At 46.2% G+C, this 13,167-nt stretch overlaps 1 protein-coding gene across 4 annotated transcripts in view; it reads right to left on the reverse strand.

The window, feature by feature from the left end:
* Nucleotides 1-6,682: 6,682 nt before the first annotated feature.
* The window catches only part of FCSK (fucose kinase), a 1,510,689-nt gene continuing 1,504,204 nt past the window's right edge, over nucleotides 6,683-13,167 (reverse strand). For all 4 annotated transcript variants that reach the window (XM_069654984.1, XM_069654992.1, XM_069654977.1 and 1 more), the window contains one exon: nucleotides 6,683-7,840. In XM_069654984.1, the coding sequence (XP_069511085.1) occupies nucleotides 7,760-7,840 (81 nt within the window). In that variant the 3' untranslated portion in view covers nucleotides 6,683-7,759. The remainder of the gene's footprint in view (nucleotides 7,841-13,167) is intronic.

The raw sequence follows: 13,167 nt of genomic DNA on the forward strand, positions 1-13,167 counted from the left end.
AATTTTCACTTGAAGCACATCAATCTTCTTGGCAGCAAAGCGTCTCCCACAGCAAACAGCCCACCTGGAGTCCACTGGCTAGTCACAGCAAACATATAATAACCCCCATTGTCTATTCTGCAGACATACATGGACGTGTGTGGGGTTATTTCCTGTGTAGGGTAACGGGGTGAGGGAGGTTGGGATGTAAGGTTCTTCCAAGGTGTTGTTCCTCGTCCCATAGGGGGTTTACCTCCCCATGACATCCACCTGCTGAGTACCACCTGCAGGGGGACTATTGGGTAGTGGCCTCACCTCCCTGGTCTCATGGGACGGTGCTTCCCCCAAGGAAGCAGTGACAACATCCTGGGATTCATCACAAGACTAATGGGCTGATCAAAATACGCAATCGCTGGCCTCCTTTTCTGGTTTTAATAGTAAGGGTTTGATTGACTCAGCAATAGTCGGAGTCACCTCTTGGGTTATTGGGAAGGAATTAAAAATAGAAGTCATCGGCCCCAGGAGAAAAGGTGTGCATTTTTTTTGTTAAAAAAATGGGGGCCAAATCAATTCAACACAGGGCTTTATTGTTTTGGAGGCCAAAGATGGTGTGATTTATCTCTTCGGCTGTGATGGAATACTTGAGCTCTTGTTGGTCAGATGATTTAGAGAGGGCTGTTGTGTTTAAATATTGTTGCTGGAGTGTTTGGTCCAGTGGCTCCCCCTTCATTAATGCAGAATATTAATTGGGTAGCAGTGTTCTTTTTTCCTCCTCCTTCTATTGATCCATGCCTTCCTCGTCTTTAAGGAATATTTTCTCCCTCTTGGGTTTAGCGGCCCTAAATTTATACACGAGGATGCGATGGGCCTTGTTTCCACAAATATAGTAAGACTGCCTGGGTTTTAACAGAGCCTGAGACATGTATTTGAATGCCTCACTATTTTTGAGGTATTTTTCAGAGCGGATAATTAGCTCGCTCTTACCACGCACTTGAACCCATCCCAAAGGACACTCTTGTATATCCCAGGCTTGGAGTTCTTTTGGAAGTAGTAATTACTGTTGCTAGTTCACCTCTTAAGACCTAAGGATAGGATCGTAAAGCCTCCAAGGTGGGTGACTAGGTGGGGTGAGGGTGTTCAAACTATTCAGATTGTGGCAGTTACTGGGGTGTGATCTGATAGAACTCTGTTTAATCTTTACATCAGATATGTATAGGATGAGCTTTGTTGAAAATAAGGAGGTCAATCCCGCAGTGACTTTTATGCTTACATGAGTAATGAGTAAAATCCCTTTATCCAGGAAGTAAGAATCTCCAGGACTCAAACAACCCAAGCTCTTTAAGGACTCGAGTGAGGGCCAATGCATTTTTATACGAGGCCTAGGAAGGTTTTTATCTATTGTGTGGTCAGGAACCATTTTTAAGTCACCTCTGATTACCGGCTTGCACTCGACAAGGCGTAGAAGAAAAGAGTTTTAATGTTCATCTTCACCTGACAGTGCACATAGTGTAATGGTGTTCCCAAATATCTCCCCGGTACCAATACAGATCTCCCTTTGGGATCTTTCAGGACACCCTTATATTTAAACAGCGTGTTTTTAGTGATAGGAATGGTGGTGCCTCCTGTTTTCTGCCCACTGGATGCAAAGAAGTGTAGAGGAAACCTTCTGGGATGAAGCCGAAACCTGCCTCTTGACAAAAGGTGAGTTTCCTGAACCAAAGGTATTGTTACTTCTAGATCAGACCCAAACAGTTCTCACTCTGCTCCAAATTGTCATTCAGCTTGATCTAGGGGGGATGATTCACCAGGCCCGAGGGAGCGAGCTGGAAACACATCCTACATGGCACCCAGCTAAGCCACGTCCCTCCGCAGCCCCTATTTTACCACCCTCTACCCCTCTACAAATCTACTGAGGAAACAAATCCGAGAAATGTCTCTCAGCAAATTGTGTTCAGTTGCCTGCCAGTACCATACAGAGGTTTTGTTAGTGTTTAAAATAGTGCTTATGGTGTATGTATTTGTGGGCCGAATTAGGCGTATGGTGGTGTGATAAATAAGTGGCAGTAACGACATCATCACACTGATGTATTATGAGGTTTAGTGATGTGGAAGAAAAACCTCCAACCAAATGCTGGAGTTTTGTCCTCGACGTTATCGCACAAAAATGTAGGATTTGCCACATGCGGAATTAACACCTGCCGTATAAAAGGTCCACAACCCAAATGAAGCCGTATGGGACTCCCGCAATAGGAACACACACTGCCAACCCACCACTCATCATTTGACAGATTTGCCACTGATATGAGTGACAGTAACTCTAAAAAAGTATACCGCCATACTTATAATGAGGGCTTTTGCTTTGTAGTACAGTAGGTGTTCCCATCACCAATGTTTACATACCTCAGAGGGGGGAAAACATGGTACTTTGATCTGGCATGCGACTACAAACTTCTACAACAAGAGCTTAACACACAAAGCTATTGTCTTAACTATTGTGGCACTCAAACATATCAATATGCATGTTAATATAGGTAACACTTGAACACATAATGACTTGGCCAACTACTGCTTAGTAGCGCCCTAAGTTTCTGCATTCAGCTACAAGGTGAATGGATGAATGTCAGGGACGTCATTTAGGGGTACCCTTGCTACCCCTAAAAAAAGGTATTTTTATTTTTTAAATGCAAGGTCGTGGGTTGTGGCCAGCGCCATGCGTCTCTTTTCTTCTGGAGTGGCTGGCTTTCTTGTTCAAGCCTCTTTAAATCTTTTTGAAAAACTAAAATGAGAAAATAAATAACAGGGTTTCCACAAGTCTAAGACTTTCAGCAGTGGCCCTAAATAAGAAAGAATAGGAATACCAAATAATTTGTCTTTCTGAAATTCTATACAATAATTGCTAGACTCATTAAAGGTTTATTTCAGGCACACTTCAGGGGGTAAGTCACTGATTTAGTTTGTTCTTAAACACCTCAACTCAGCCTTTCATCCTTCTGAGGTCGATAATTGAGTACCAACACAGTTTGGGTGATATTGTTTGTGTATTTGTTCCATATAATGCGTGTAAGTGCTATGTAATAACACATCATTATCATTTGGCCATGGACGTCTGCGTGCATTCACAGTAATTTGGTAATATGGGCCTGTACACACTGATCTTAACGATACATATGGCGATCCATTCTTGTATGAAATGTATATCACATTATAGTGACATCATAACCATATTTTTCGTAGTGTACTTAGGAACAATGCTATGTGATGCCACTTCTTGTTTTGTCAAGGGGTGAAAGGTCGTGTTCCATCACTTCCCGTGATATCACTTTGAGGTGGGGTGAAATGACATCACTTCCTGTGATGTCATCAGAGGTCAAGGGTCATGTGATGTCACTTCCGCTGCCCCTAGCCTTTTGGTGAAATGACGTCTCTAATGAATGCACTTGTAATATTGCACTCACTGAGCTAAATTGTATCTTGACGATGGACTTGGCTCCATGAAAGGACTGGATGGGCGACGAGCAGACTGTAGACTGAAGGGAGCGCTTCAAACAGGTATGATGTTCAAGGCTGTTTTTGGGATGGCAAGCATTTTGATGACGAACGTTGTACATAGATTGCAAAGTGTTACATACGGGCCTGAAGTAAAATGAGGGTTAGAGGATCCAAGGCGGTTGGCAATAAATTGTACACATTTCCTCCGTTCAATATTCCAATCTATACAATTATCCTCACAATGTATGCCTCAAACTACACCAGGGAATCGGAGGGCAGTTCAGATGTCATGATATGATATGGCATTTATAACGCACCTATGCACAAGTGTTTCAAGGCGCAACAAGGCAAGGGAGGGGGAACAGAGGGAAGACAGACAACGATCCTACTAGTTCAATACAACTAAAGTAAGAGGGTATCAAAATCCTGTCTCTACCCGTATACTTATAACACATCACAGACAGAATTACATTGAGCAAAAAATTATTCCTCACACTCAGTTCCCTATGACTAAATAAATGTCCCTATACACTTGAATCTTGCTATCCCTTTTGATGTAAACTAACCCTAGTAGGGCGCTGATGCGTCACCTATATAGGAGTGGGATAGCAGAGAAAACTTGCCATAATCTCTCTCACTACTTTCCTAAATCACTAAAAATAGGAGCACACAGTGTGGAAGTCAACCTTAATTTTATTCCTGTTGCCTCCACCTAGTGTGACTTATTGTGCTAACTGGGGCAGTAGGGGTGTGTCAATCGCTGTATCAACACCCTTACTGCTAACCTTTTAAAATGATACAGTGTCTACCATGTTCACCTGTTGTTCGGTGAATCATGTCAGCCAGGACATCACCCTGACTGCTTATTCGGTCAACCGGTTTCAGCAGGATTCTAATTACGTTTACCGCTTTCTTCAGGACTCAATGTGACTCAATATGGCACAATACATTAAAAAACACACTTAAAAGACAACAACAATCTTGTATAATCTTCATTCCCAAATTTCTTGACTGGAGAGGGCATCATCGAACGCCCACCAGGTCGAAATCTCTTCTGCCGTCTTGATCATATAATGCTGTATTGCTGTGGGTGTCAACTCCTACAGGTATTGTCTACAATATCAAATCAATGTATCAGTTTATAACTGCCGCGTGGCTGATTGTCATACAAGAGGAGGGGGGGAGGAGTGATTTTCTACTTGGTCACTTACCCTATGTCTTCTTAATTACTAACCTTTGTATCTGGATTGGAAGGAATTAAGAAACACTCAGTAAATTATACTGTGTATCCTAGTGTGCTCGGTACCTTGCATACTTTAGTCATGTGTCCTTTATTGCCTTACATTAATCTGAGCCATCTCTAATTACTTGTCCCCTTTAGAAAGCCCCCCGATATGTGGATTTTAAACTAGTATCTGTTTCTGATGTCACACCATTTTCTGGTCTATCCCCTCGTTGCTGTTTACCGCACGGCTCATTTTTGCAGCAGACATGGGTACTACAACTCCCGATAGTTACGTGGTCTAAAATGTTCAGATATCCATATATTCGTGTTGAACCTGATGTCGTTTCACTAGCATAAGGTCAACCCCCACCCCACTTTGCGCGGATTCAATATAATTCCTAGTTTTTACCGTCATAGCTTTCTTATTCCTGTCCTCGCGCCATCAACAGTCATTCATCGCTGCCATCTTGAATGTGTCTGTTTTTATATGCGGCCCGCTAAACCAAGTCCTCTTTTTGTTACTACTCTTTTCGCTGTGTTCCTAGTTGCATGTTTTTCTCGCGCATATGCCCTGTGTAACGCTGGTCCCAGTGTTACTTTGTTGCTAGCATCTATTCCTGTGCGCTAGTCGCTATAACTATAGTGCCATAGTCTTTTTTCTTTTTCATTTTTGCGTGCGTGTCCTCTCCTCTATAGTTTACAGTACATTCAAATGAAAAGAATATATATATTCTTTTGTTTTTAACATCCATGATTGGCAGACTTTGAGGTGCTTGAGCTCTTGTGCAGAAGGGATGTTGTCACCTAGCAGTTTGGGCTGGGCTACCCCTTTTGGGGTGGGACCAAGTGTGATTTGAATATGGGCTTTCTGCTTCTGTAATGGATTGGCAGGCTGAAAAACAATGGTCTGGAGGGTTGCCCAGAGCTGTGCCCATGGTTAGGATTGATTCAAAACCTTCCAGCCATCACCTTTTGGTTTCACTTTTAGAGGAGAAACTACCACAACAGGGAATGCATGTCTTCAAAGGTTAATGCTGTAAAATCGGTGAATTAAAACATTAAGAATACATCTGTGCTAGTCTACAAAGTGGAAGGTCAAAAAGGAACAACAACAGAACAAGGAAGGACGCATGCTGTGAATTAAGTAAGATCTGAGAAGTTGGCAAACTTAATGAAACAATCCATATTACCAGATTTGTATGATATGATAAATCCTTCATTTTTTGTTTGTTTTTGTGAAGGACACTACTCATGTAAAAGCATGCTACCAGGTTAAGGGGCTGTAGATGCTTGCAGCTTCACTCCACTGAATTGTGACCCCCACGCACAATCTCCCACCGTCTGATATTCACGAGATGAGAATTGCTCCGCAGAAGTAGCTGGCAAAAGTGAAAAGAAATAAACAAATAAATGGGAGCCAGCACAGCAAGGTACAAGTGGCTCCAGGCACCCTGTTCTGTGAGGCCCCCTTCAAAGAGCGTGGCCTGGGACAATTGCTCGCCCCCACCCCACCTCTGTGATGGCCCTGTACCCCGATATATGTAGTAAGCTATTTGAGCCAAGTCACAGCTCCGCCCAGTAGGCATCACCATCACATGAGCAAAGCATTGTGGGTATGCACATTAAACCAAATGCAAATCTGTAGCTCCAGAACAATATCTTCATCAGGGAAATGCTATTTTATACATAGCTTCTTCAATGGTCAACATAACAGACACATGCATACCGGTATATACACACAGTTCTCTTGACTCGCCTCTGTCCCACATATATGAGAGTAAGCGAGGTGGTGGGAGGACAAACCCCACTAAACCTAACATAAAAAAGAGTCTAAGGTTAGAAAGAACAGACAGCCAACTCCTCAGGTGAAGGAACCTCCAGATGTGTACCCTTGAACAGGCCAGACAGTTTGAACAATTGACATTGCTTGATATCTGTTTAAGGTATTGTTTCAGAGTAAACATTTTCACACAAGGATGATTTTCAAGATCTGTTTAAAAAAAAAATTAATTCAAGTTTTATTGATTTTTAAGCATAAAGGAAAATCCAAGAAATACAGCAAATCAGCAAGATCACAGACCACATCATTACCCTTCATCCCCCTCCCCCCACATCCTTTCCAACCCCAAGGCAACCCTCTCAACACCACCAAAAGGGGGTCAAACATAGATACCTAAAAAAAAAAAAAGAAATAATAAAAAGCACAGCAAAGTGTTCATATAACTACTGTCCATCACCTAAGGCAACATACCCCAAATCCAAGGAGTTCAACCGGGAAGAACAGGGGTGGAGCAAAACATTACCCCCAGCCAGCTTCTAGCACTGCAGGCCTACATATCCACAAAGCATCTTCCCCCCCCCATGTTTTTATTAAGGAACCCCAACCAGCCCATTTCCACCTTGGCACCTCCGCCATAATCTTCTCCATCAAATAAATATCCTTGGCCTTCGACATCCACTGCCCCTGGACCGGCAGCCACTCCCACCTCCATTGGCTAGCCAGGCACACACTAGCCACCAACAATAGGAAGTGTGCCATATGTGGTAAGCTCCTGTATTCCCCGTCGCCCTCCGCAAGGCCAAATAAAACAAGCAGTGGGACCAAAGGACGAGACAGCCCTTCCACCTCCTTTATCCAACCCAACGCCTCAGTCCAGTACAACTGCACCTCATTACATCGAGATCTTGTTTTAATTTAATAAAAGTAGTGCTTGAAAAATATATGTAATTCCTTACAAAATTATCCTCTTTCAAGTTCTGGATACATTTAATGTATCAACCATCCTACCAGGTAGGGGAATGTTTCAATGTCCAGTGATGAGTGATTACTAGTTCCTTCTGACCAGTAAATCAAGGAAGTGTTCCCAGAACCCACTTAAGTGATTGTACTTTGATTTCTAGCCCACACTTCTGCACATATCACCAAAGCTGCACCATTCGTAAAGTTGCGTTCATAAGCAGTAGCAGCGTTGGTGTGCCCATGTGACACAAGCTCCAGTTTCTTCCTTAATATCCAACTCAATGAAATCCAGTATTCCACATGCCATTGGATAATGCAGGTCCCACTCAGACATGACGTGGCTCCAATCGGAGAGACAGACCTACTATATCCACCTCAACAGGATGCAGGCTGAATTTCCCCAGGCCCTGAAACACAGATAAGTCACATTTTAGACACAGAAGCCCTCAGTATACACACATTGTTCTTTTCACAACACCTACAATGAGGTGGACCTCAGGCTAAGCCTGTGAGTCTTTGGGATCTATGTAGATGACACATAACAGGCAGAGCTGCAGTCCGGTTCCTTCACATGTCTTATAAGCTGTCCAGCATGTTGCCAAGAAACCTACCAGTTGGTCAGTACAGACTCAGCCCTGCAGCAAAATATTTGGGGGGTACTTCTCTCACAGCACATGCTTTCCCAGTGCTTAGCCACTACCCTCTGAGGACAAGGTAGAAATATTACATTCTCCCCTCCAAATCCTTTCACCTCTATTCTGAGAAGGAGGGGAGGAATGGCGGGGACGTGTCGTGGAAGCTACCCAATAAATTAATGTAAGGTGGGCGCAGCTTTTGGGTTTCCGTGTGCCGAGCACACGTTCTGAAAAAACTAAACATTTAAGGACACATTTCTATAGCATTGTATTTGGTTATTTATATATCGCTCTTTCCCCATTTGTATGGCCTAAATGCGCTTTGTGGTTGGAACGCCCTCAGGGACCGTAGTCAATGTGCTGGAGGTTCTAAGAGTTTTAGATTAGGAGATGCATGAGTGCATTTTCATCGGCCTATGACTTAGGTGGCTGGCTAGGCTCGACTAAGCAGCCCAAAAGGTCAGGCACGTGGGTGGGTGCTGTTGGTGGTTTGCGATACATTGTTATTGTTGAGAGAGTCGATGTGTGGCAAGCTATACTGAATTTGTTTTCATTGGTAGTCGCTGTTTGCTAGTGGCAGAGGTGTTGAGGTACGTCAGGTATTTCGGTGTGGATGGCTATATGCACTGCTAGACCAGAGGAGCATAGCCATAGCTGCATTCTACATTGCATGGATGTTTGGCTGTGCCTGCGGCCTGTCACCACAGACATGGTGTAAGGTATACGTACCACAGGCTTCGAGGTTGTTTGGCTTGAACGATCATTGTCCAGTGTGGACGGTGTGGTCTCATTATTTGTGGTCTCTCTGGTACGAGGGTCTAAGCAGTGAGGGCGGGTGAGTTTGTTGCAGTGTGCCATAGCGACAGCTGCTGGCTTCCCTGTTGTGTTTGTTCGGAAGGAATGTTGTTGTGCACGTGGCGACAGCATGTCAGGTGAGCCGCTTTGTATGCTGCCGGCCTCTGTGTTATAATTGGTGTAAGGGAATGTTGGATTCGGCAGTGTGGTATTGAGAGGGGAGGATTCAGGGAGATATTAAGGGGAGAGCCAGGATTGAAGGGCCTTTCTGAATTTCAGGTGGCTTTCAATTTTGCGAATGTTTAGGGGTAGGGAGTTCCAGATGATTGGCGCTTGGACGGAGGAGGATCCGCCCAGCCTGGAGGAGTTGTGATGTGAGACCACTGGCCGAAATGCTGTGCGAGATCTGAGATTCCTTGATGGCTGGTAGGGAATGATTTTGTCTTGAAAAAATTCCAGTCCGGTGTTGTGGAAGGCGCGGTGGGTGATGCACATGGCTTTAAAGGTAGTGCATCGACCAATCGGGAGCCAATGGAGGACTTTTAGTGTAGGGCTGATGTGTTCTCTGGTGGGTAGATTAATGAGGAGGCGTGCGGCCACGGTTTGGATTCTTTGGAGTTTCCTTAGTTGAGATGCCGGAGCGCCTAGGTAGAGGCAGTTTGCGTAAACTGGGTGGGACAGGATGATGGAGTTGATGGCCGAAAAATGGTGGTGATACGTGAGGTAAGGGAAAATATGCCAGAGAATCTGTAGATGGAAGAAGCAGGTTTTAGATACGGTAGTGGTTTGTTGGATGAGGGAGAAATCTGAGTCCAATGTGCATCCAAGGTTTTTTACCATGTTAGAGATTGCTGGTGCTTGTCCTAGGGGTTGAGGCCACGGAATCGGTTGGGGGAGGATTTCAGTTTTCCCGCAAACTAGCATTTAAGTTTTCCCGGGGTTGAGCATGAGGTGGTTGGTCATCATACAGTGGTCAATATCCGAGTGGCATGACGATAGGTCCGGACTGCCGGAGCCTTGAGATTTTGAGGATGATCTGGGTGTCGTCTGCATGGTTGTAGCAGGCAAGATTGTATGAGCGGATGATTGCGGGCAGGGGTTTTATGTAAAAGTTGAAAATTAGGGGAGATAAGGATGCTTCTTGTGGGACACCTTTCCTTACTGGTCATGATGTGGATGTGAACTGGAACTAGTGGAAGTGCATGATTTGTGATCTATTTGAGATAAAAGAGGAGATCCGTGAGATGGCTGTGTTTCTGATTCCTAGTGTTTGTAGCCTGTCTAGTAGGATGGTGTGATCGATGGCATCTAAGGCTGTGGTGACGTCCAGCAGGATGAGTAAAGTGCAGCCTTCTGCGTCGGCTGTTCTTTTTAGGTCGTCCAACACGGCGACTAGGGGTGATTCTGTTCCCCTGTGTGGCCTGAAGCCTGATTGTGCCGGGTCTCGTAGGTTGTTGGCTTTGGCAAAATGGCCAAGTTGTTTGTATGGCGTGCGGTCCATGAGTTTGGCGATGAAGCGTGTGTTGGTCGTTCTGGGTAGGGAGCGGGTCGAGTGTCGTTTTTTTGGGATCGGTTTGATGTGGGAGGCTTTGAGGGCTTTCAGGAAAGATCCCGATGTGAGTGAGTGGTCGAGGATTGGTCATGTGACACTACCTGCACAGGTGGAGGCTAGCATGTTTTTGAGGCATGAGGCTGGGCAGGGGTCCTCGTGGGAGCCTGAAGGGTGGCTATCAGCGAGAGTAACTCTAGGTGTGTGATGGGAGAGAAAGAGTCGAGGATTTGTATCACGGGTGGTTTGAAGGTCAGTCAGTGGGTGGGTGGGTGGGTGTTGGGGGCATTTGTTTTAGTTTAGAGATGATGGCGGAGTGTCTGTCATTAGTGGCATTGTGGAAGTGCAGAGATAAGGCGTCACATAGGGCTTGGGAGATTGGTGGGGGCTGGCTCAAGTATGCAGGGGATATGATTTGGCTATGATTCTATGTAGTTCCTTGCTTGGATCTCGAGCATTTAGGATTCTGTTCCCATAGAATGTTTTCCTGCTTTTTTTTATTTCGAGTCTGTAAGCTCTGGTTGTTCTTGCTAGGGTGGTTTTGCTCTGGGTCGAGGGATCGGGTCTCCAGGTCTGTTCCAGGCGGTGCCTGAGGGTTTTGAGTGATTTGAGATTGGCAGTGAACCACCTGGGTGTTGGTCCTGATCTCTGAGAGGTCAGTTTTGTTGGAGTGAGGGGTCTGAGGGCTTTTGTAAGCCAGAGGTCAAAGTATTCAATCGCTGGAGGTCCTTCCTGGAGGCAAAGTGTATGGAGAGAGTTGAGGAGTGAGTGTGCTAGATCTGGGGTGATTACGACTTTGTTCCATAGTGGAATGGTAGGGGGAGGGGTTGGCAGTGGTAAATTGTGGCCCTGAACGCCAGCCGCTGTGCTCAGAGGTATGGAGAAGTAAATTGTTGAGTGATCAGTCCATGACAGGGGGTGGGGGCTGTGTGTATATATATATATATTTCTGAGGCTTGTGGAATCTGCTTAGATCACATGCTGTGCATAGGCCGACATCTAGTGGAAGCTGCGGAGTATTACAGTTTGTTTTTCGAAACTCGAAAATGGGCGTCGACACAGGGCGTGCCAGTAATACTATCCCTAGTGTGACGTCCACTGTACCCAAGATCCCTCACGCGTCTAGGATCCTCAGATTGTTTTTTTCCGCCATACTGGTCAGAAGCATCTTGCGGAGTCCCCTGGCCTTAGCCATACTTTTGCTAAAATTTAAAATTATTAATCTATTGACATCCTTCCCCACCCCGACACTCGACGCCGGCTGGAGAAGAAATCGACCGTCCGCTGCTGCACGACGGATTTGGGCCTCGGCCCGGGCCTGGTAGGCCGCTGGCCTCGGCCCTGCAAGTAGGGAGAGTGGGGGGTGGTACATACTCTACACTCTTGGTATATAGGTACACCTTATACATTTCCTACACTTAACAGCCTGCTGCCTCAAGGTGCGTATGGAGGGTACCCCTTTTCAATTCTGCCCCAAGTGCAACCGCAAATACCCTTGGGTCGACAGGCACGCCACGTGCAATCTCTGCTTCCCGAGGGACCACCCCGAAGCGAACTACAGAGCGTGTAGTAGGTTTAAACCTAAGACACTTAAGGACCATTCGACGAAGCGTTGGGCCCACCACGCCAGGCAGGCGGCCATGGCTATCGGAGGGCGCCTTCAGCGATGGCAGCGACGCCGTACTTTCGGACGGCGAGGGCATTACGGCGTCGAAAGACAGCCGAGCGCAGGTCCCCGACCTCGGAAGGTCGTCCGGCGGGGCGGCTATGGGGAAGACCCCCACGACGCAAGCGCTTCACATACTACACACACTAAACACACTAAGTCCAACCGAGACTCGACGACGTCGAGTTCTCGGAAAGAGGCACAGACAGAACGGTCCGATTCGGTGTCCTCTGGGCGCTCTCGATCAAGATCGCCGCATGACTCCAGGCAATCATCCACTCTTGCCAAGAGTGCCTCGCTCCCTAGGCTAACTGAAGTTCGATCGTCGGAAGACGAAAATGACTTCCACCCCCAGGCCGCGCTCCAGGAGGCGGAGCCCGCAATTAAAGCCAGCGAGGCCCCATGCTCGAAGGACAGGGACACCTCTCCCGATCCTCGACGCCAGGCGTCGAAAAACTCCGGAGCCACCAAGGGACAGGGAAAACATTTTTCTACGCACGGGGAGGGGGGAAAACGGCAGAAGAAACTACCTGTACATTCTTCCACACCTGTGAAACACTCCACCCCCCCTAAACAGACAGACAAGCCCAGGTCTGCTGGTAGGTCCACAACCAGCAAAGCTACTCAAGATAAATCCCATAGACTTGCTGAGAGAGTCATTCCCAGTTCCAAAAAATGGTCCAGTGAAGACATAGATAGGGTCATGTCAAGAATGTCTTCTTTGGCTGATTTTTATGATAAAAATCCAGAACATTTCCTCTCGTATGATCCACAAGGGGCCACACCCTCAGGCTCTACTGATCCTATCCCCCCGAGTAAGAAGGCCCGGTTTGAAACCCCGATGAGGTCTGAACCCTTCGAGGTACAACCTTACGCAACACCATACTCACGGTATCAAGAAGAGGCTTCCCTTTGTGGAGACCAAGAATTTGGTATGATAGAAGAGCAAACCGGGACGGGCTACTATGGGGATGATGAGGAACAGGAAGAAGAAGAGGATAACCCGGAAACATACAGAGTAGATTCCCCGGTAGAGGACGAAGCCCCGGTTACCGACTCCCCGGTCGATAATCAGCCCCTCCTAAATGA

The sequence above is a fragment of the Ambystoma mexicanum genome, chromosome 1p (assembly GCF_040938575.1).
Source record: "Ambystoma mexicanum isolate Mex_15411 chromosome 1p, UKY_AmexF1_1, whole genome shotgun sequence".
Taxonomy (NCBI): Eukaryota; Metazoa; Chordata; class Amphibia; order Caudata; family Ambystomatidae; genus Ambystoma; species Ambystoma mexicanum.